This window comes from Salmo trutta, chromosome 1, assembly GCF_901001165.1.
Source record: "Salmo trutta chromosome 1, fSalTru1.1, whole genome shotgun sequence".
NCBI classification, from domain to species: Eukaryota; Metazoa; Chordata; class Actinopteri; order Salmoniformes; family Salmonidae; genus Salmo; species Salmo trutta.
Genome location: NC_042957.1, coordinates 52,408,192 through 52,424,161, shown reverse-complemented (window position 1 = coordinate 52,424,161; position 15,970 = coordinate 52,408,192). Strand labels below are relative to the sequence as shown.

General features: G+C 44.7%; 2 protein-coding genes across 2 annotated transcripts; both read left to right on the top strand.

Annotated features, from left to right (window-relative positions):
* Positions 1-3,856: 3,856 nt before the first annotated feature.
* On the top strand, positions 3,857-7,277 carry LOC115199550 (primary amine oxidase, liver isozyme-like). The gene is made up of 4 exons (XM_029761902.1): positions 3,857-5,498; positions 5,716-6,001; positions 6,113-6,245; positions 6,374-7,277. The coding sequence occupies exons 1-4, from the start codon at positions 3,926-3,928 to the stop codon at positions 6,656-6,658; spliced, it is 2,277 nt and encodes a 758-aa protein (XP_029617762.1). The 5' UTR covers positions 3,857-3,925; the 3' UTR covers positions 6,659-7,277.
* Positions 7,278-12,103: 4,826 nt separating this feature from the next.
* Positions 12,104-15,258, top strand: LOC115199519 (glucose-6-phosphatase). The gene is made up of 5 exons (XM_029761901.1): positions 12,104-12,696; positions 12,914-13,023; positions 13,866-13,971; positions 14,105-14,220; positions 14,454-15,258. Exons 1-5 carry the CDS (start codon positions 12,479-12,481, stop codon positions 14,960-14,962), a joined length of 1,059 nt encoding a protein of 352 aa, XP_029617761.1. The 5' UTR covers positions 12,104-12,478; the 3' UTR covers positions 14,963-15,258.
* Positions 15,259-15,970: the final 712 nt, after the last annotated feature.

Genomic DNA, 15,970 nt, shown 5'->3' with positions numbered 1-15,970 from the left:
GACAAACTGACTTGTTGGAAAGGTGGCATCCTATGATGGCGGCACGTTGAAAGTCACTGAGCTCTTCAGTAAGGCCATTCTACTGCCAATGTTTGTCTATGGAGATTGCATGGCGGTGTGCTCGATTTTCTACACCTGTCAGCAACGGGTGTGGCTGAAATAGCCAAATTCACTCATTTGAGGAGGTGTATGTAAATGTGTCCACATACTTATATATAGTGTATCAAACCGCCTGGCGGAGCACATTTTTCGAAAATTTGTGCTTTTTAGCCTTTTTACATTTCAACTATTTATTTTCATATCCCTGCTCTTCATGGTCTCTACTAACAGGAATGGTGCAATATTTATGCCTCACCAACTGTGTCTGCCTTTTATCCCATGTCTTTGGTGACTGATTGAGTTTTCTTACAGCCGTCTGAGTGGTCAAAGTTAGTGCCACTACTGATGCAGGAGGGCTAGGGGAGTTGACCAATCAGGTTCAAGTGAAGCTTTTTTCATATCCATTTCTAAATCGACTTCTTTTGAGCCTAAAATTAAGAAAATTGGCGCGAAATTGTAGAAGGGGATCCTCCTGCAGCTTAGAATGCTTAGCATATTATAATATAGATAATATAGCTAGATATATGAATGTGTATTTAACAAATCAAATATCCACATAGTTCTGCAGATAGGCCGGTATACTCAAAGTGATCTACAATTCTTGGTTTTCTTGTATAAACAGACATTGAATTTGCTACAACTTATCGGAGTTCCTCCTGAGAAGCAAATTGTGTTTCCCTGGAATTCAACATCTGAAAGTTGTCACAAGGGAGAGAGGACTCATAGGAGAATGAAAATGAGTGGGCCAAGCAGCTCTTGCACTGGCCAGGAATAAATGAGTGAATTATAGAAACATATCTCAGTAAATCTAAGTCGAATGGCAGGAAGGTCAAAGGCTGGAAAATGTATAGGTCAGGGAAGGGCAACTTTGATGGGGGTGGGAGCCACAACAAAAAAATCTGAAATCATCACGAGGGGCCCAGTGGCTCGCAGGTCTCCATACCCACATCGATACCCACACATGCAGCCTAGTGTTTTGGGGGCCCTAAGCAAAACATATATACATTTTTTTATAATTATGAATTGTGGTGTTGTATTGGATCAATAGAATATGGGGAATAAAATGTATCCAAATATACCAGTTAATCCTGAAATTAAAGATAGATTCCTTAACTGAAGCATAAAAAAGGAAAGCCATCCATATCGCGGTCACCAACGCCTCACTACCGGACGAGCTAAACACCTTTTTCTCATGATTCGAGCACAATGACCCCAAGCTGCCAAGGAGAGCCCCGATGACAACATGGGCTACACACCCAGTCTCCACTGAGGACATATGTAACTCATTCAAATGTGTTAACCCTCACAAGGCTGCCGGCTCAGACGGCATTGCTAGCCCTGCCCGCAGAGCATGTGCAGACCAGCTGGCTGTTGTCTTCTCTGACATTTTCTCTCCCTAGGTCATATAGGTCAGGCCGCTATACCCACCTTCAAGATGTCCACTATCATCCCTGTGCCCAAGAAAGGGAAAGTAACTGAACTGAATGACTACCGACCAGTAGCACTCACTTCTGTTATCATGAAGTACTTAAAGATGCTAGTCAAAGACCATATCACCTCCCTCCCTGACACAATAAACTCTCTCCAATTCGCCTACCGCCCTGACAGATCCACGGACAACTCAATCGCCATTGCACTGCACACTGCCCTTAGCCACCTGGACAAAAGGAATGCATATGTGAGGATGCTGTTCACCTACTACAGTTCGGTCTTCAATACCATAGTGCCCTATAAGCTCATTACAAAGCTCACAGCCCTGGGTCTGAACTCCTCCCTATGCAACTGGGTCCTTGGCCTCCTGACGGGACACCCCCAGGTGGTGAAGGTAGGCAACATTACCTTGTCGACACTGATTCTCAACACAGGGGCCCCACAAGGGTGCGTCCTCGGTCCCCTTCTGTATTCCCTGTATACACACGACTGCGTGGCCTCACACAGTTCCAACTCCATCATCAAGTTTGCTGACAACACGACAGTAGTAGGCCTGATTACTAACAACGACGAGACAGTTTACAGGTAGGAGGAAGGCACTCTGACGGCGTAGTGCCAGGTAAACAACCTCTCCCTCAATGTTAGAAAAACAAAGGAGCTGATTGTGGACTTCAGGAGGAACCAGGCTGGACACGCCCCCACTCTCATCAACGGGGCCGCCGTGGAGACAGTCAATAACTTAAACTTCCTTGGTGTACACATCTCAGAGAAGCTGAAATGGTCTAACCACACGGACACGTGAAGAAGGCACGACAGCGACTCTTCAACCTCAGGATGCAGAAGAAATTCAGCCTGTACCGAAGGGCCCTCCACAGTGTTCTACAGGTGCATCATCGAGAGCATACTGTCGGGCTGCATCACTTACAGCAACTCCCCCGCCACGGACCGTAAGGCGCTTCAGAGAGTGATACGTGCAGTCAAATTCACCATTGGGTGCACACCGCCTGCCCTACAGGACACCTACAACACCAGGTGTCGCAGGAAGGCCAAGATGATCATCAGGGACCCCAGCCATGCCCTGTCCTCCCTGCTTCAATCACTCAGATGCAAACAGTTGTAAGGGATTTCTGCCCTATGTTCATACAAGAGACCACAGGAAACTTATTTGATCAGAGGTTAGTTTGTTTAATAAGGATTGCAACCTGGAGTATACACTTACAGTAATTTGCAAGTAACACACTCAGTTGTCAAGATGTTGTTTGCCATTGTTATCCCCTACTATGGTTCACACTGCCCAGGGTGATGTCCCTTAACTTTAATACCATATAAGCACATAATTATCAGTTGCTAATACAAAGTTGTCTCTGCTAGCCATGTTTTGAGGGTATACATTGTTCGTTTACATTTAGGCCTACATTGTTTACAAACATTGGTGTAAAACAAGCTTATATTTTGGGTTCTGATGGGGTAGGTCTACGACAGTTGAACTAGCTCATGAGGCATTTATAACTTAGCCTATTCTTCAAGAATCAATGGGTATAGGCTATATCATTCATGTATAGCCTATATCCAAAAATGGATGTTGCAAGTAAGAGTTATAGCTGTGTTGGTTGGAATAAGAGAGCTCCTTTTACGGCTTGCCTCAGAAAGAAAAAGTGAGGAGCGCCATACACTATAAACCTACTTCAAACTGAGGACTTTCGGAAGGCTGCCAAGACTTGTGGCTTTCCACTTACATCAAATGTTGGGAAGAGAATGTTGGCTTCGTTCCGAAACGGAAAACTCTTCCCACCAGGGTCCAGGAAACACGGCGGGAGACAACAGACAAATCAAGACGGTGTTTTTTCACTTCGACAGTGCAGTGAGACCCAGGCTAGTGAAAAACAACAAAAGCAACACCATCAGTTGTTTTGTCTGCGTATGATGCCTGGTTTATAGAGGCTTCCCAACTAAAATAACCATTATAGTGTATTTCAACTTCAAGAAGACGATGCTCTTGCAAACCACATTTTGTGTAAAAATAGTTACACATTTAATTTAATCTAGGCCTACATGTACAAATAAAAATATCTGTCAAAAATATATCAACATAACGAAGTCCCTTGAACATGTATTTATTTGACAGGAACGCACAGCCCTTTCCACAGTATGTGCGTAAAATACACTTTACGCAGAGGGAATGTTGGCGTTTATCCAAAAAACTATTGGATTAAATCCCGGCAATTGCATAACTTTATTCAAAGTATGGGAGAACTTTGAATTTCTTGAGGGTGCTGCATGGGGGTGGGACGAGGGACGGACGGGTGTGGCTCATCCCAAATTCACTTGCGCGCCTAATCTTATTCTATGCTCCTCGCAATCGCCTTCTCTATCCAGAACACCCCATGGTGTTTAGATGGTGGTTTTGAGAATGACTTCATTAGTTAAATGGATATTGATACTCTTTGGCCTGATCTCAGTAATAGCGAATATTGTCATCGTATGTCTTTACTCAGGTAGGCTGCCCAAATGCTCCTTGAAGCCGCATCATGCTTTCAAGGGCAAACACAATGAACGCAGCGTGGTGTTTGCTGACCTGTCCGCCGAGGAATATCTCCAAGTCCGCGACTATATGAGTAATCAAAAAGACTTGGATATTTCTGTCAATGCGTTTACAAAGCCTTCAGGGAATTTTCTCTTCTTAATTGAAGTGTTGTTGCCAAGGAAAGCAGATGCGCTTGGCTACCTAGATAACAATAAACCCAAGCCGGTGAGAGAGGCTACTGCGGTGGTTTTCTATGGCACCCTGGGGCACATTAAGGAATATGTGGTGGGACCTCTCCCCAACCCGACTTACCACCGCGATGTCACGGTTGAGAGGTATAAAGAAGAGTTGCCCATCAATGCGCGTACGGTCACCATTGGTGAATATGTACTTATTTTCAAGTTTATTAATGAGGAGGTATTTACAAAACTTGGTAAAATTGTGAAAGAAAGTTTTGATGTCAGTAAAGAGAAAACCCTGAATAGTTTCGAAGGCATGCCTCGGGGTGTCAAATCGGGAGAGAGACAGACATGGATATCTTTCTTTCGGGATTTGAGTGGGATGTACATCCACCCTGTAGGTTTGGAAGTTTTAATCAATCACGAAAGCACCAACGCGTCTCTTTGGAGTGTGAAGAGATTACTTTATAACGGACAGTACTTCGACAGTGTGGAGGATCTTATAAAACAATATGATGCCGGGACAGTGACTAAAATTGTGTATAAACCTGTCCAGAACTATGCATCACTCAAACCTAAAAGTAAACCCACCGGTTTAAGCCCTCAGCAGTTTTACGCGCAAGGTAAACGCTTCAGTGTCAAGAATAATCATGTTATGTATCTCGAATGGAGTTTTGCGTTTGGTCTGAGTTCCCTCACCGGTATGAGAGTTTTTGACATTCGTTTTAAGGGGGAGAGGATAGCTTATGAGGTTAGTGTTCAAGAGGCAATGTCAGTTTATGGTTCCATCACACCCGGCATGATTCTGACTAAGTTTTTGGACTCTAGTATCGGAATAGGGCGCTTTGCGCACGAGCTCGTTCGAGGCGTGGATTGTCCGTACTCGGCAACCTACATCGACACTTTCCGATACATTGACGTCAGTGCACCTCATAGATTCAGGAATTCAATTTGCCTTTTTGAGCACAATACAGGCCGTCCTCTCAGAAGACACTTCTCTGACTTTTTCAGCAATAGTTATGGAGGCATGGTTAACAGTGCCTTAGTTTTTAGGACCATTACGGCCATAGGTAACTATGACTACCTGTGGGACTTTATTTTTTACCAGAGCGGCTCTGTTGAGACCAAAGTGCATGCCACTGGATACATATCGTCATCTTTCAATGTTGATGGTAATCTCAAATACGGACACCAGGTGGCAGAAAATACTATTGGGAACATCCACACTCATTTCATCAACTTCAAAGTTGACCTAGACGTGTTGGGTAAGTGTGAACAATGCCTTTGGCCTAGTATGAACCGATGAAAGGTCAAGCACAGTTATAAATGTTTTAAATGCCTTGTGGCCACTGAAGACCTGGTTTTAACCCCAGTTTGTTACATTGGTGCTGGACGTGTCTCTGCGAGTTATCTTTCATTTCAATGATAGGATTATAGCATGATCCAATAATTAGAATTTTGAATTGGGTTTCTGTACCACAGGGGTTGAGAATGTATTCCAGACCAAGGACATGAAGTTTATGAATGTGTCTTTACCCTGGATGCCGGAGCGCTATGCCATGGTTCCTCAGCTGGTGGAGGCCCAGCTAAAGACCGAGAAGGAGGCTGCTCTCCGCTACGACACCAAGACGCCACGCTACCTTCACATCGCCAGCAACCGCACCAACCGCTGGGGCCACCAACGCTCCTACCGCCTCCAGGTGGTCAGCTTCACCGGTGACAGCCTTCCAGAGACGGAGCCAGAGGAGAAGTCCATGTCTTGGGCTAGGTGAGGCTCCCTCCTCTCTCCTCCTAAGGAAGGTCCTAATTCCTAAAACACAGGTTACAGGTAGACCAAAGGCAAAGCAGTTTGACCAACTTTTGTTATTTTATTTGACAGGTATAAAGTGGCCATCACTAAGCACAAAGACTCAGAGCAGACCAGCAGTAGCCTGTACAGTCAGAACAACATGTGGACACCAGCAGTGGACTTCAGCAAGTACATTGAGGATGACGAGAGCATTGAGAACCAGGTGTGTTTTTGATCTAATGTGCCATTGTCCTTACATATATTTTACCACTCTCTCTTGAGACTTGCACATTTTCAGGTCATTGATAAATGAAGGTTTGGTAGTCACCAAATTAGTGCTTTTTCGTCTAGGACCTGGTTGCCTGGGTAACCACCGGCTTCCTCCACATTCCTCACGCTGAGGACATCCCCAACACAGTTACCATTGGAAATGGAGGCGGAGTGATCCTGAGACCACATAACTACTTTGATGAGGACCCGTCTATTCACTCTCCAGACGGGGTGTACATCAGCCCAGGGTCAGAGGGAAACTGTGAAAATAACAAGATGGCCTGCTTGGCTGAAGACGCATGCAGCCCAGTCATTGAACCCTTCACCTACAGTGGGTTTGAAGGGACCATGAAGTTTGAAGAGTGAAAAAAAAAGTCCCCAGTCCCAATCCTGAGTGTGCTCTGCGCTAAACACTAAAACACTTATGAAAATGTGAAACTTTCCCAAGACAACATTTTAAATAATTAAGAAACGACATTGGATTTCTAACTTGGCATGGACTCTACAAGTTGTCAAAAGTGTTCCACAGGGATGCTGTCTGAAATTGACTCCAATACTTCCCACAGTTGTGTCAAGTTGGCTGGATGTCTTTTGGGTGGTGGACCATTCTTGATACACACGGGAAACTGTTGAGAGTGGAAAAATCCAGCGGCGTTGCCGTTCTTGACACACTCGCGCCAGTGTGCCTGGCACCTGCTATCATACCCTGTTCAACAGCACTTAAATCTTTTGTCTTGCCCATTCACCCTCTGAATGGTACACTCACTGTATATATTCAACTCAATACAGTATAGGTTTATATCTGCTCATTTGAATACTTTATCACTGCACTGAGGCTTTTCAATTCACTTTTGTCTGACCACTCTCTGTATGAGGATGCTGGAACTCTCCGTTGATTGTTTTGTTTATGTTTTTACCTTACACATAAGAAAGAATCTGTCTAGTTGTCTCTCCCAATAAAAATTTAAATATTTGTTTAAAATGGGCTGGACCTCAGCTGTTTCCTGTTTTTTCAGTCTTTCTACTCCCCATGGTGTCTGCAGAGACCAGATCAAAGTGGGTGAATGAACTCCCCACCCCTCCTCACTTCATGGGAACGGAAGTTGTTGTTGTAATGCATTTTAATACATTGAAAATATTTTTTAAACCTTTATTTAACTAGGCAAGTCAGTTAAGAACAAATTCTTATTTACAATGACGGCCTACACCGGCCAAACTCGGACGACACTGGGCCAACTGTGCTCCACCCTATGGAACTCCCAATCACGGCCGGTTGTGATACAGCCTGGATAAGAATTATCTTACATTTTTTTTTCATAGTACAATAGGGTAAGAAATTTAAACAGCACTGCAATTTATTTCCTGTAAACATGCATTTCTGGGGGGTTTGTTGCACAAGATTTTGGCATTTTTTAAGGCCATTGTGAGGCTGTAATTTCCTCCCTTGGATAACCCACAGATTTTGTAACATATCTTGGCGCAGCGTCCAATCCTTACAAAAGGTGACCTGAAAATGACCTGCCCTCCCTGGCCATCGTAAATACACACGCACGCACGCACGCACGCACGCACGCACGCACACACACACACACACACACACACACACACACACACACACATACACACATGTCTACTCCCACATGTCTACTCCCACATGTCTACTCCCACTTTCAATAAATTCCACTCAGACTGTGTAGACATTCAGTTACAGACCAGATGTTAAAGTGTTAGAGCTGTGAGGGGAATGGATACATTGAATCAACACTGGAGTTTGTGGTGTCAGAGAAAACGTTCCTATAGAGATTACCACATCTGGGTTCGCATGACTTCAGTCAGACACTAAGGAAACTTTGGTTTGTCCTCCATTCTAATTAATGCCTGCAGGCTAGCTTGGTTAAAACAAGAAAATAAACACTCAGTAGAAAGCGATGGAACTTCATTTGTCACATTCCTAACTTGAATCCTGACACAGCAACCACATCCCCCCCTAAATAAAGAGGAGATAACTGCATCTGTGTTAATGTCAGGGACATTTTCCACTGGATTCAAACTCTCAGCTGCCTTGTGCTGGTCCCCCCGAAGGTCCTCGCCCTGTGACCTTCCTGCTCCACTAACCATATAACGGTCATGAGTCATGACCAGTAGACTGCTCCAGTTACTGGTAAGAACCCCCACACACTGATCTCAGAGGTAGACCAAAGACTGGTTGTCAGTCTCTCCAGAGGCACCTTCATTCGGAGAGTCACTCCCTTGGAGTTGAAAAGTCTGCACCAAGATTACTAGACTTAGACTAAGCAGTAAGAAGACTTGAATAGAGGAATATACACAGGATAGCCTATAGCCTACATAGAAAGATAACATATTTCTATACAACATTAGATCAAATGCTGGCCAGATAAAACCACCCATCTTTAGCGATTTACCTGAGTTCATTTGAGTTTGAGTTTCATTTCATAATGAAAGACCCGTGCACAACTATTAGGTAACTTCAACCATGGGAATTTTTGTTTCTTTATGGCAGCAAGAAAATCTAGCAAAAAATACTCAATGTCAGGGTCTCTTGGTTCAGGGCATACTGTGAGGAGTCTGAACTGACTTGGGAAAGTATGTTGGAAGTTTCTATAAAGAACTTTACTGTTATAACAAGACTGTTTATCGTTTGGATTCTCTTGGCAGACTGCCTGGCGAGACATCGAGAGCAACATGGGTGTCACATGCTATGGCTTCATCTGTCTATTCTCAAGGGCAATAGATGGAAAGTTGCCTATAAGTTGAGGTTCATGATAGTATAGTACAACACTTCCTTTGATCCTGTAGTCATTAATTAGTCTAGTTTCTCTTTCAATAACAACTTCTATAACAGATGTATAAATGCTGAACAGACCAGATGACTTTATAAACAAAACCTCAACTGTATGGCTAAATTGTATTGTGTAAACACAGTGATGCTATTTTAATACGCTAATCTATCTGATGCAGCACATCAGATTATTGTTTATTCAATATTTCAATGTGCTTGTACCCGTCCCTCTTAAAATGAACCATAAATGAAATTAAATCTAGGCCTATGCATGGTGTGAGACCCCAGTATTTGACTTCCCTTTGGAACTTCCTTGAAGGTAAGCCTCTCCAACTGATGAAAGTGTCACATCCTGACCCTTGTAAGAGGTCATTTGCCATAGTAGAGCGGTCAGGGCGTGACAGGTGGTTGTGTTGGGTGGTTTTGGGTTTTCTGTTTATATGTGGGGTTTTTCTAGTATTCTATTTCTATGTTTTGTTTTCCAGGTTTTGGCCGGGTATGGTTTCCAATCAGAGGCAGGTGTCTTTCGTTGTCTCTGATTGGAAGCCAGACTTAGGCAGCCTGTTTTCCTTTGAGGTTTGTGGGTAGTTGTTTTCCGTTTTGTCTACGTACCTGACGGAACTGTTGGCTGTCGTTTTGTTATTTTGTTGAAGTGTTATCATTAATAAAAAGAAAAATGAGCACTTTACACGCTGCGCCTTGGTCCCCTTTCAACGACCCCTGTGACAGAAAGAGGATGCTGACAGAGTCCAGAAACTCAGGGAGGAATCCTGCCATGTGATCTGCAAGGATAACTTTCACAAAAATCTCCCATTGACGTCAATGCATTATTTCCGCAAAAGTCTGAGCCTTGTGATTCCCTGGTGCTAAAAGTCTCCAGTAGACCATTATCCTCCTTTTATAACGTGGTGAACAACAGCAACACTAGACAATGTAATGGACGCATGGTGAACTGCACAGGTTTCCTCTCTAATGCATTATGCATCCTCACACTTGTGATGAATGTGTTGGGGATGTCTGTAATCATTAACTAATAGACCTGGTTTGGTCATAACTCACAGTCCCAAACAGCCACAGCTCAGAGGCCTGATCTCCATACAAAGCAGACAACCATTGGCTGAACATTCAATATTTGGACAACTGTGTGTTTTTCTCTAGTTTATCAGCACAGTCCACTGGGACAGATGGTACTTTGGTGTGCAGGGCAGTGGTGTTGGTGATGTGGTCTATGGCAAGGGTATTATTGGTGATGGAGTGCCTGGTTTAACCTCTGTTTTAACTCTGTTTATTAAGCCTGGTTATAGCACTCTGGTAATCAACATGGCACAATTAAGACAATTGCCTTGTTAATCACAGACGTATATGTGTAGACATAAACAAGAGGCTCTTGACTGAGTAAACATCTTCACAGTGACATGTTGCATAGCAGAGATCAACCACAGTTAATGGCCTCCTTGAGTTGCAAATAACAACTTTCTCCCCTCTCACACCAGTAGCAGTCCCTTGGCTGGCTAGAAAATATCAATAGGTTTGTAATGGATTTACAAATGTTACATGAATAAATATCACAAAAATGTATCCTATTATACCATCAGGGAAGAGTTCAACAAAACACACTTAGATCATGCATCTCTCACCTGGTTTCCCTCCCCACCCCACACACACGTTCACTTGTCTCCCCCCTCCCTGAACGTGTTTCTCAAGGGAAAGCCATCCGCTCCATTAGTGCAGTTGGAGGGGTGGGGGATGGACATGAAAGGGGAATTGTAGCATGTGTGTGTACGTGTGGTGGGCTGCACAGTGGAACCATGCTAGTGTTATTTTTAGCTCCCTGGGGAAGATTATGGTTTGTGGAGCAAACAACAGCAGCAGCAGGCAAGGAACAGGCCTAATGTCTGTCAGCCGGCCACGGCCAGATAACATATCACCTTGGAAACTTGTGCTGGTTGGAGGTTGGTGGCTGGGAACACTCAGCTAGAAGTAAAAACAGACCCTGTCCTCCTCCCCTCCTCTTCCCTCCATGCCTACCCTCACTAAACGAGGCTACACTCTTTTCCATCGCTAGCTCGACGTGCCTGTCCAGCGTGGGTTTTTCCATATTGTCCTCTTTTTTCCCCTTCTCATTTGGCCTTCAGTAACACATGCTAAGTAGTATGTCCTGGAAAAGTCCTCTTTCTTAACATGGTTAACCATACACTCTTAGAAAAAAAGGAGCTATCTAGAACCTAAAAGAGTTCTTCTGCTGTCCCCATAGGAGAACCCTTTTTGGTTCCAGGTAGAACCCTTTTGGGTTCCAAGTAGGACCCTTTCCACAGAGGATTCTACATGGAACCCAAAAGTGTTCTACGTGGAACCAAAAAGGGTTCTCCTATGGGGACAGCCAAAGAACCCTTTTGGAACCCTTAGAGAGTACATGTAGTTTAAAGCAGTCATTGAATGAAATAAGAATGATGGATCAATGAGACATTGAGGGATATTGAACTCTTGAAAGGAGAAATCCGTCAGCGATTCATTGGCGCTTATATTGAACCCATACTCTTGTTATTGTTCAACTCCACCAGCCCCATAAGAGAGAAATCAGGCACCGGGGGAAAAAGAACACCTCACATTTACTTCATCTGGTATCTACTCACTCTGAGCTCTCAAAAGGGCAGGGAGCGATAACTGGAGGAGCAGCCCCTGCACATGCATGACACGTGACGGTGGTGATGAGTATGTGTGCATGCATATGTCTTTCAGTGGAGGCTGGTGGGAGGAGCAATAGGAGGACGGGCTCATTGTAATGGCTGGAATGGAATTAATGGAACGGAGTCAAGCATGTGGTTTCCATATGTTTGATGTGTTTGGTACCGTTCCATCGATTCCGTTCCAGCCATTACAATGAGCCCGTCCTCCTATAGCTCCTCCCACCTGCCACCACTGGTGCGTGTGTACGTGCGTGCATGTGGGGGGGGGGGGGGGTCTTCCAGCAATACCACACCACAGGTAGTCCCCATGGTGATGCACTGACCAGCTGGCTGCAGTGCAGTCAGTCATGATGTAATGTTTGTCCAGTTCTTTTCCCTCCTCACTCTCTCCAGTTCAAAGATCAGGCATGGTGGAGTGACCAGGTGTTCACAAGGGTATAAAAGGGATAGCAGCGGTGACCGGCGGGCACTGGACAGACAAGCAGCACACACTACAAGGGCTGCACAGAGACCTCACACCACTACCTCTTGACTTTATCGGACAATACACAGAACTATGGTACTGCCAGCGGGCATCTCAGGAGACACCTCTGCTCTTCTGACATAGGATATCAGACACAGCAGCAGCTATAGACTAGTTGTCGAAGACTGTTCTTAACGTTAGTGTGACTGTCAGATACAGTGAACTAGAGAGCAGCCATGGACACCGTCCACGCCTATGGGGTTAGCACCACACGATACCTCCAGACTCACTACAGGGACACTCAGAGCTGGTTCCTGTTTGTTTCCATGGCAGCTGACCTGCGGAACACCTTCTTTGTCTTCTTCCCTGTGTGTTTCCACCTGCGGGAATCAGTAGGGGTCAAGCTGGTCTGGGTGGCTGTAGTGGGAGACTGGCTCAACCTTATCTTCAAATGGTAGGTGACTACTAATACTAATCACAGTGCTTAGATGCTAAGATAAAGAATAACAATATAATAAGTATATTTCCAGGATGAAAATACTGCAGGTTCCGAATGTTTTAACAATGCTATGAGAACGATCCAACAGATGATCCCTCCAGGGCGTATGTTGCCAGACAGAGGAGGATTCAATATGTGATACATTATATATTACTCTCTCATGTCTACACAGGATCCTGTTTGGCGAGCGTCCCTATTGGTGGGTTCAAGAGACTCCTTACTATGCAAACTCATCAGCGCCACAAATTGAGCAGTTCCCTATGACCTGTGAGACTAGTCCAGGTGAGTGCCTGTTTGTCTGCTGCTGGCAAAACCACTTTCCCTTCTGGAGAATCCATGCAGTATTTTCAACTCAAATGAAATTAAATTCCATTATTTTATTATTCAAAAAAATAATAATTACATCTTTATTATGACGGCCTACCAAAAGGCAAAAGGCCTCCTGCTGGGACGGGGGCTGGGATTACAAATAAAAATAAATTAAATAAAAATATAGAACAAAACACACATCACGACAAGAGAGACAACACTACATAAAGAGAGACCTAAGACAACAACATAGCATGGAAGCAACACATGACAACACAGCATGGTAGCAACACAACATGGCAGAAGCACAACATGGTAGCAGCACAAAACAGGGTACAAACATTTTTGGGCAGACAACAGCACAAAGGGCAAGAAGGTAGAGACAACAATACATCACGCAAAGCAGCCACAACTGTCAGTAAGAGCGAACATGATTGACTCTTTGAATGAAGAGATCGAGATAAAACTGTCCAGTTTGAGTTTTTGTTGCAGCTCGTTCCAGTCGCTAGCTGCAGCGAACTGAAAAGACGAGTGACCCAGAGATGTGTGTACTTTGGGGACCTTTAACAGAATGTGACTGGCAGAACGGGTGTTGTATGTGGAGGATGAGGGCTGCAGTAGATATCTCAGATAGGAGGGAGTGAGGCCTAAGAGGGTTTTATAAATAAGCATCAACCAGTGGGTCTAGCGACGGGTATACAGAGATGACCAGTTTACAGAGGAGTAGAGAGTGCAGTTCGATTCAGTTGGATTCCATTCAGTTCGCTATTTCTTTTCAAGCAAAACTGTACTTGACTGCAGTTCTCCTCTCACAGGAAGTCCGTCGGGTCATGCCATGAGTGCTGCAGGGGTTTACTACGCTATGATCTCATCACTCCTTGCCATCCTTCTCAAGGAACATGGGGGTCACATCAAGAACTGGTAAGAGGACAAATTCTATGTTGTTTATCAGAGTTTATCCGCTAGACACAATTATCTAGATTGAATGATCCAACGCTGCTAAGTAGGTGACTGTGTGTCCTTCCCCGTGTGTGTGTGTGTGTGTTTGTGTCAGGTGTGTCCGCGGGACCCTGTGGGCTGTCTTCTGGTGTGTGCAGGTGTGTGTCTGCCTCTCCAGGGTTTTCATCGCTGCCCACTTCCCTCACCAGGTTGTCGCTGGGGTCGTCACAGGTCAGTGGAGAGCCCCAACTCTTATACCGAATTCTAAATCAAATCCTACACCCTACCCTGTTGTGTATATGTGCCATTCAGAGGGTGAATGGGCAAGACAAAAGATTTAGGTGTCTTTGAACGAGGTATGGTACTAGGTCCCTGGCGCCTTTGTTAGGTGTTTTCCCAATTGAGAACATGCAAGTGAAAGCTGGGAAAGAACTTCTCTTTGACAAGCCTGTCTGTTTTCCTAGGCATCCTAGTGGCGGAGACCTTTGACCGGGTCCACTGGATCTACAGGGCTAGCCTGAGGCGCTACATCTACACCACCCTCTCCCTGCTCTCCTTCGCTGTGGGCCTTTACCTGGGCCTCAGGGGCCTGGGGGTGGACCTGCTCTGGACCCTGGACAAGGCCCAGCGCTGGTGCCAGCGGCCCCAATGGGTCCACATAGACACTACACCCTTTGCCAGCCTCCTGCGCAACACCGGCACTCTGTTAGGCCTGGGCTTGGGCTTGCACTCGCCCCTCTACGCCGAGGCCCGGAGAGTAGGCGGTGGCGCCACCTACAGGCTGGCATGCGTTGGCGCCACACTGCTACTGCTCCACCTACTGGACTCAGTCAGGCCACCAGCCCACACCAGGGCTCTGTTCTACCTGCTGTCCTTCTGTAAGAGTGCCACTGTGCCCCTGGCCACCGTGGGCATAGTGCCCTACTGCGTGGCCGGGGCAGCGGGACGGAATGGAAAGAAACACCAGTTTTGAACTAATTCGAACTTATTGTAATTCTGTGAGAAATGCCCTGAAGGGACAGACAGAGACGGACTGTCATAGGAGAAGCAGGAATGTTCACCCCAGTTGAAAGGGCTTGAAGGTCGGTCAGTAGACACTTGTTGCTGCATGAGGTGGATGTTTTATATTCTCTTTTTTTTCTCTTTTTTCATGTCACATGCACAGATGTAGTTGCAGTGTACAGTGAAATTCTTAAGCTCCGAGCTCCAGCAGTGCAGGTGTGAATGAAACAATAAAAAAAATACAATAACAATTATTATTATTATGCATACATGTTTACAACATGACAATGATCAATATAAATGTTCATTGGGTGTGGGCAGGGTAATTGTCCATTGGGGGGGATAAAATGTTCATAGGGGGATCAGCTGTCGTTTTTTCCAATGGAGAAGGGCTGGTAACCTCACACAGTGCAGTGGTCATGGACAGGGCTTGCCCTGAGAAATTAGACAGCAATATAAATCCATTATTAACTCACTACTTGGTTTTCTTTTTATATGATATGAGAGACAATTCTTTTAAAATTAAATATATATTTTTTTATTGTGTACAATCCACATGAATCATGTTCTATGAAACAGCCACTTTTCCTGTAAATGCCCTGTGATTTGTAATACCCAATGGCACATTTTATTTGACTATCAAATAGCATAATTAATAATCACTTACTGTAGATAGACCACAGTTAATTTATTTGTTATCGCTCTCAGCCAGAAAAGCCTGTGGAGGATTCAGTCTTAAGATTGTAAAATCAAGAAGCACTCCCAATTGGTTTCTTGTCTTCATGAAATATTGTTATAGGGAGAGAAGGAGGGTGAGCATAGAATTACATATATACTGAACAAAATTATAAACGCAACAAAGTGTTGGTCCCATGTTTTGTGAACAGAGTGGTGGTGGGGTTATGGTATGGGCAGTCATAAGCTACGGACAATGAAAACAATTGCATTTTTATCAATGGCAATTTGAATGCACAGAGAT

Excerpts from the sequence above, each read along its gene's own strand:
- LOC115199550 (XM_029761902.1), top strand. The coding sequence starts at position 3,926 with ATGGTGGTTTTGAGAATGACTTCATTAGTTAAATGGATATTGATACTC. Across the intron at positions 6,002-6,112 it reads AAGTCCATGTCTTGGGCTAG|GTATAAAGTGGCCATCACTA; the intron begins GTGAGGCTCCCT and ends TTTATTTGACAG. Across the intron at positions 6,246-6,373 it reads ACGAGAGCATTGAGAACCAG|GACCTGGTTGCCTGGGTAAC; the intron begins GTGTGTTTTTGA and ends TTTTTCGTCTAG.
- LOC115199519 (XM_029761901.1), top strand. The coding sequence starts at position 12,479 with ATGGACACCGTCCACGCCTATGGGGTTAGCACCACACGATACCTCCAG. Across the intron at positions 12,697-12,913 it reads CTCAACCTTATCTTCAAATG|GATCCTGTTTGGCGAGCGTC; the intron begins GTAGGTGACTAC and ends ATGTCTACACAG. Across the intron at positions 14,221-14,453 it reads TGTCGCTGGGGTCGTCACAG|GCATCCTAGTGGCGGAGACC; the intron begins GTCAGTGGAGAG and ends CTGTTTTCCTAG.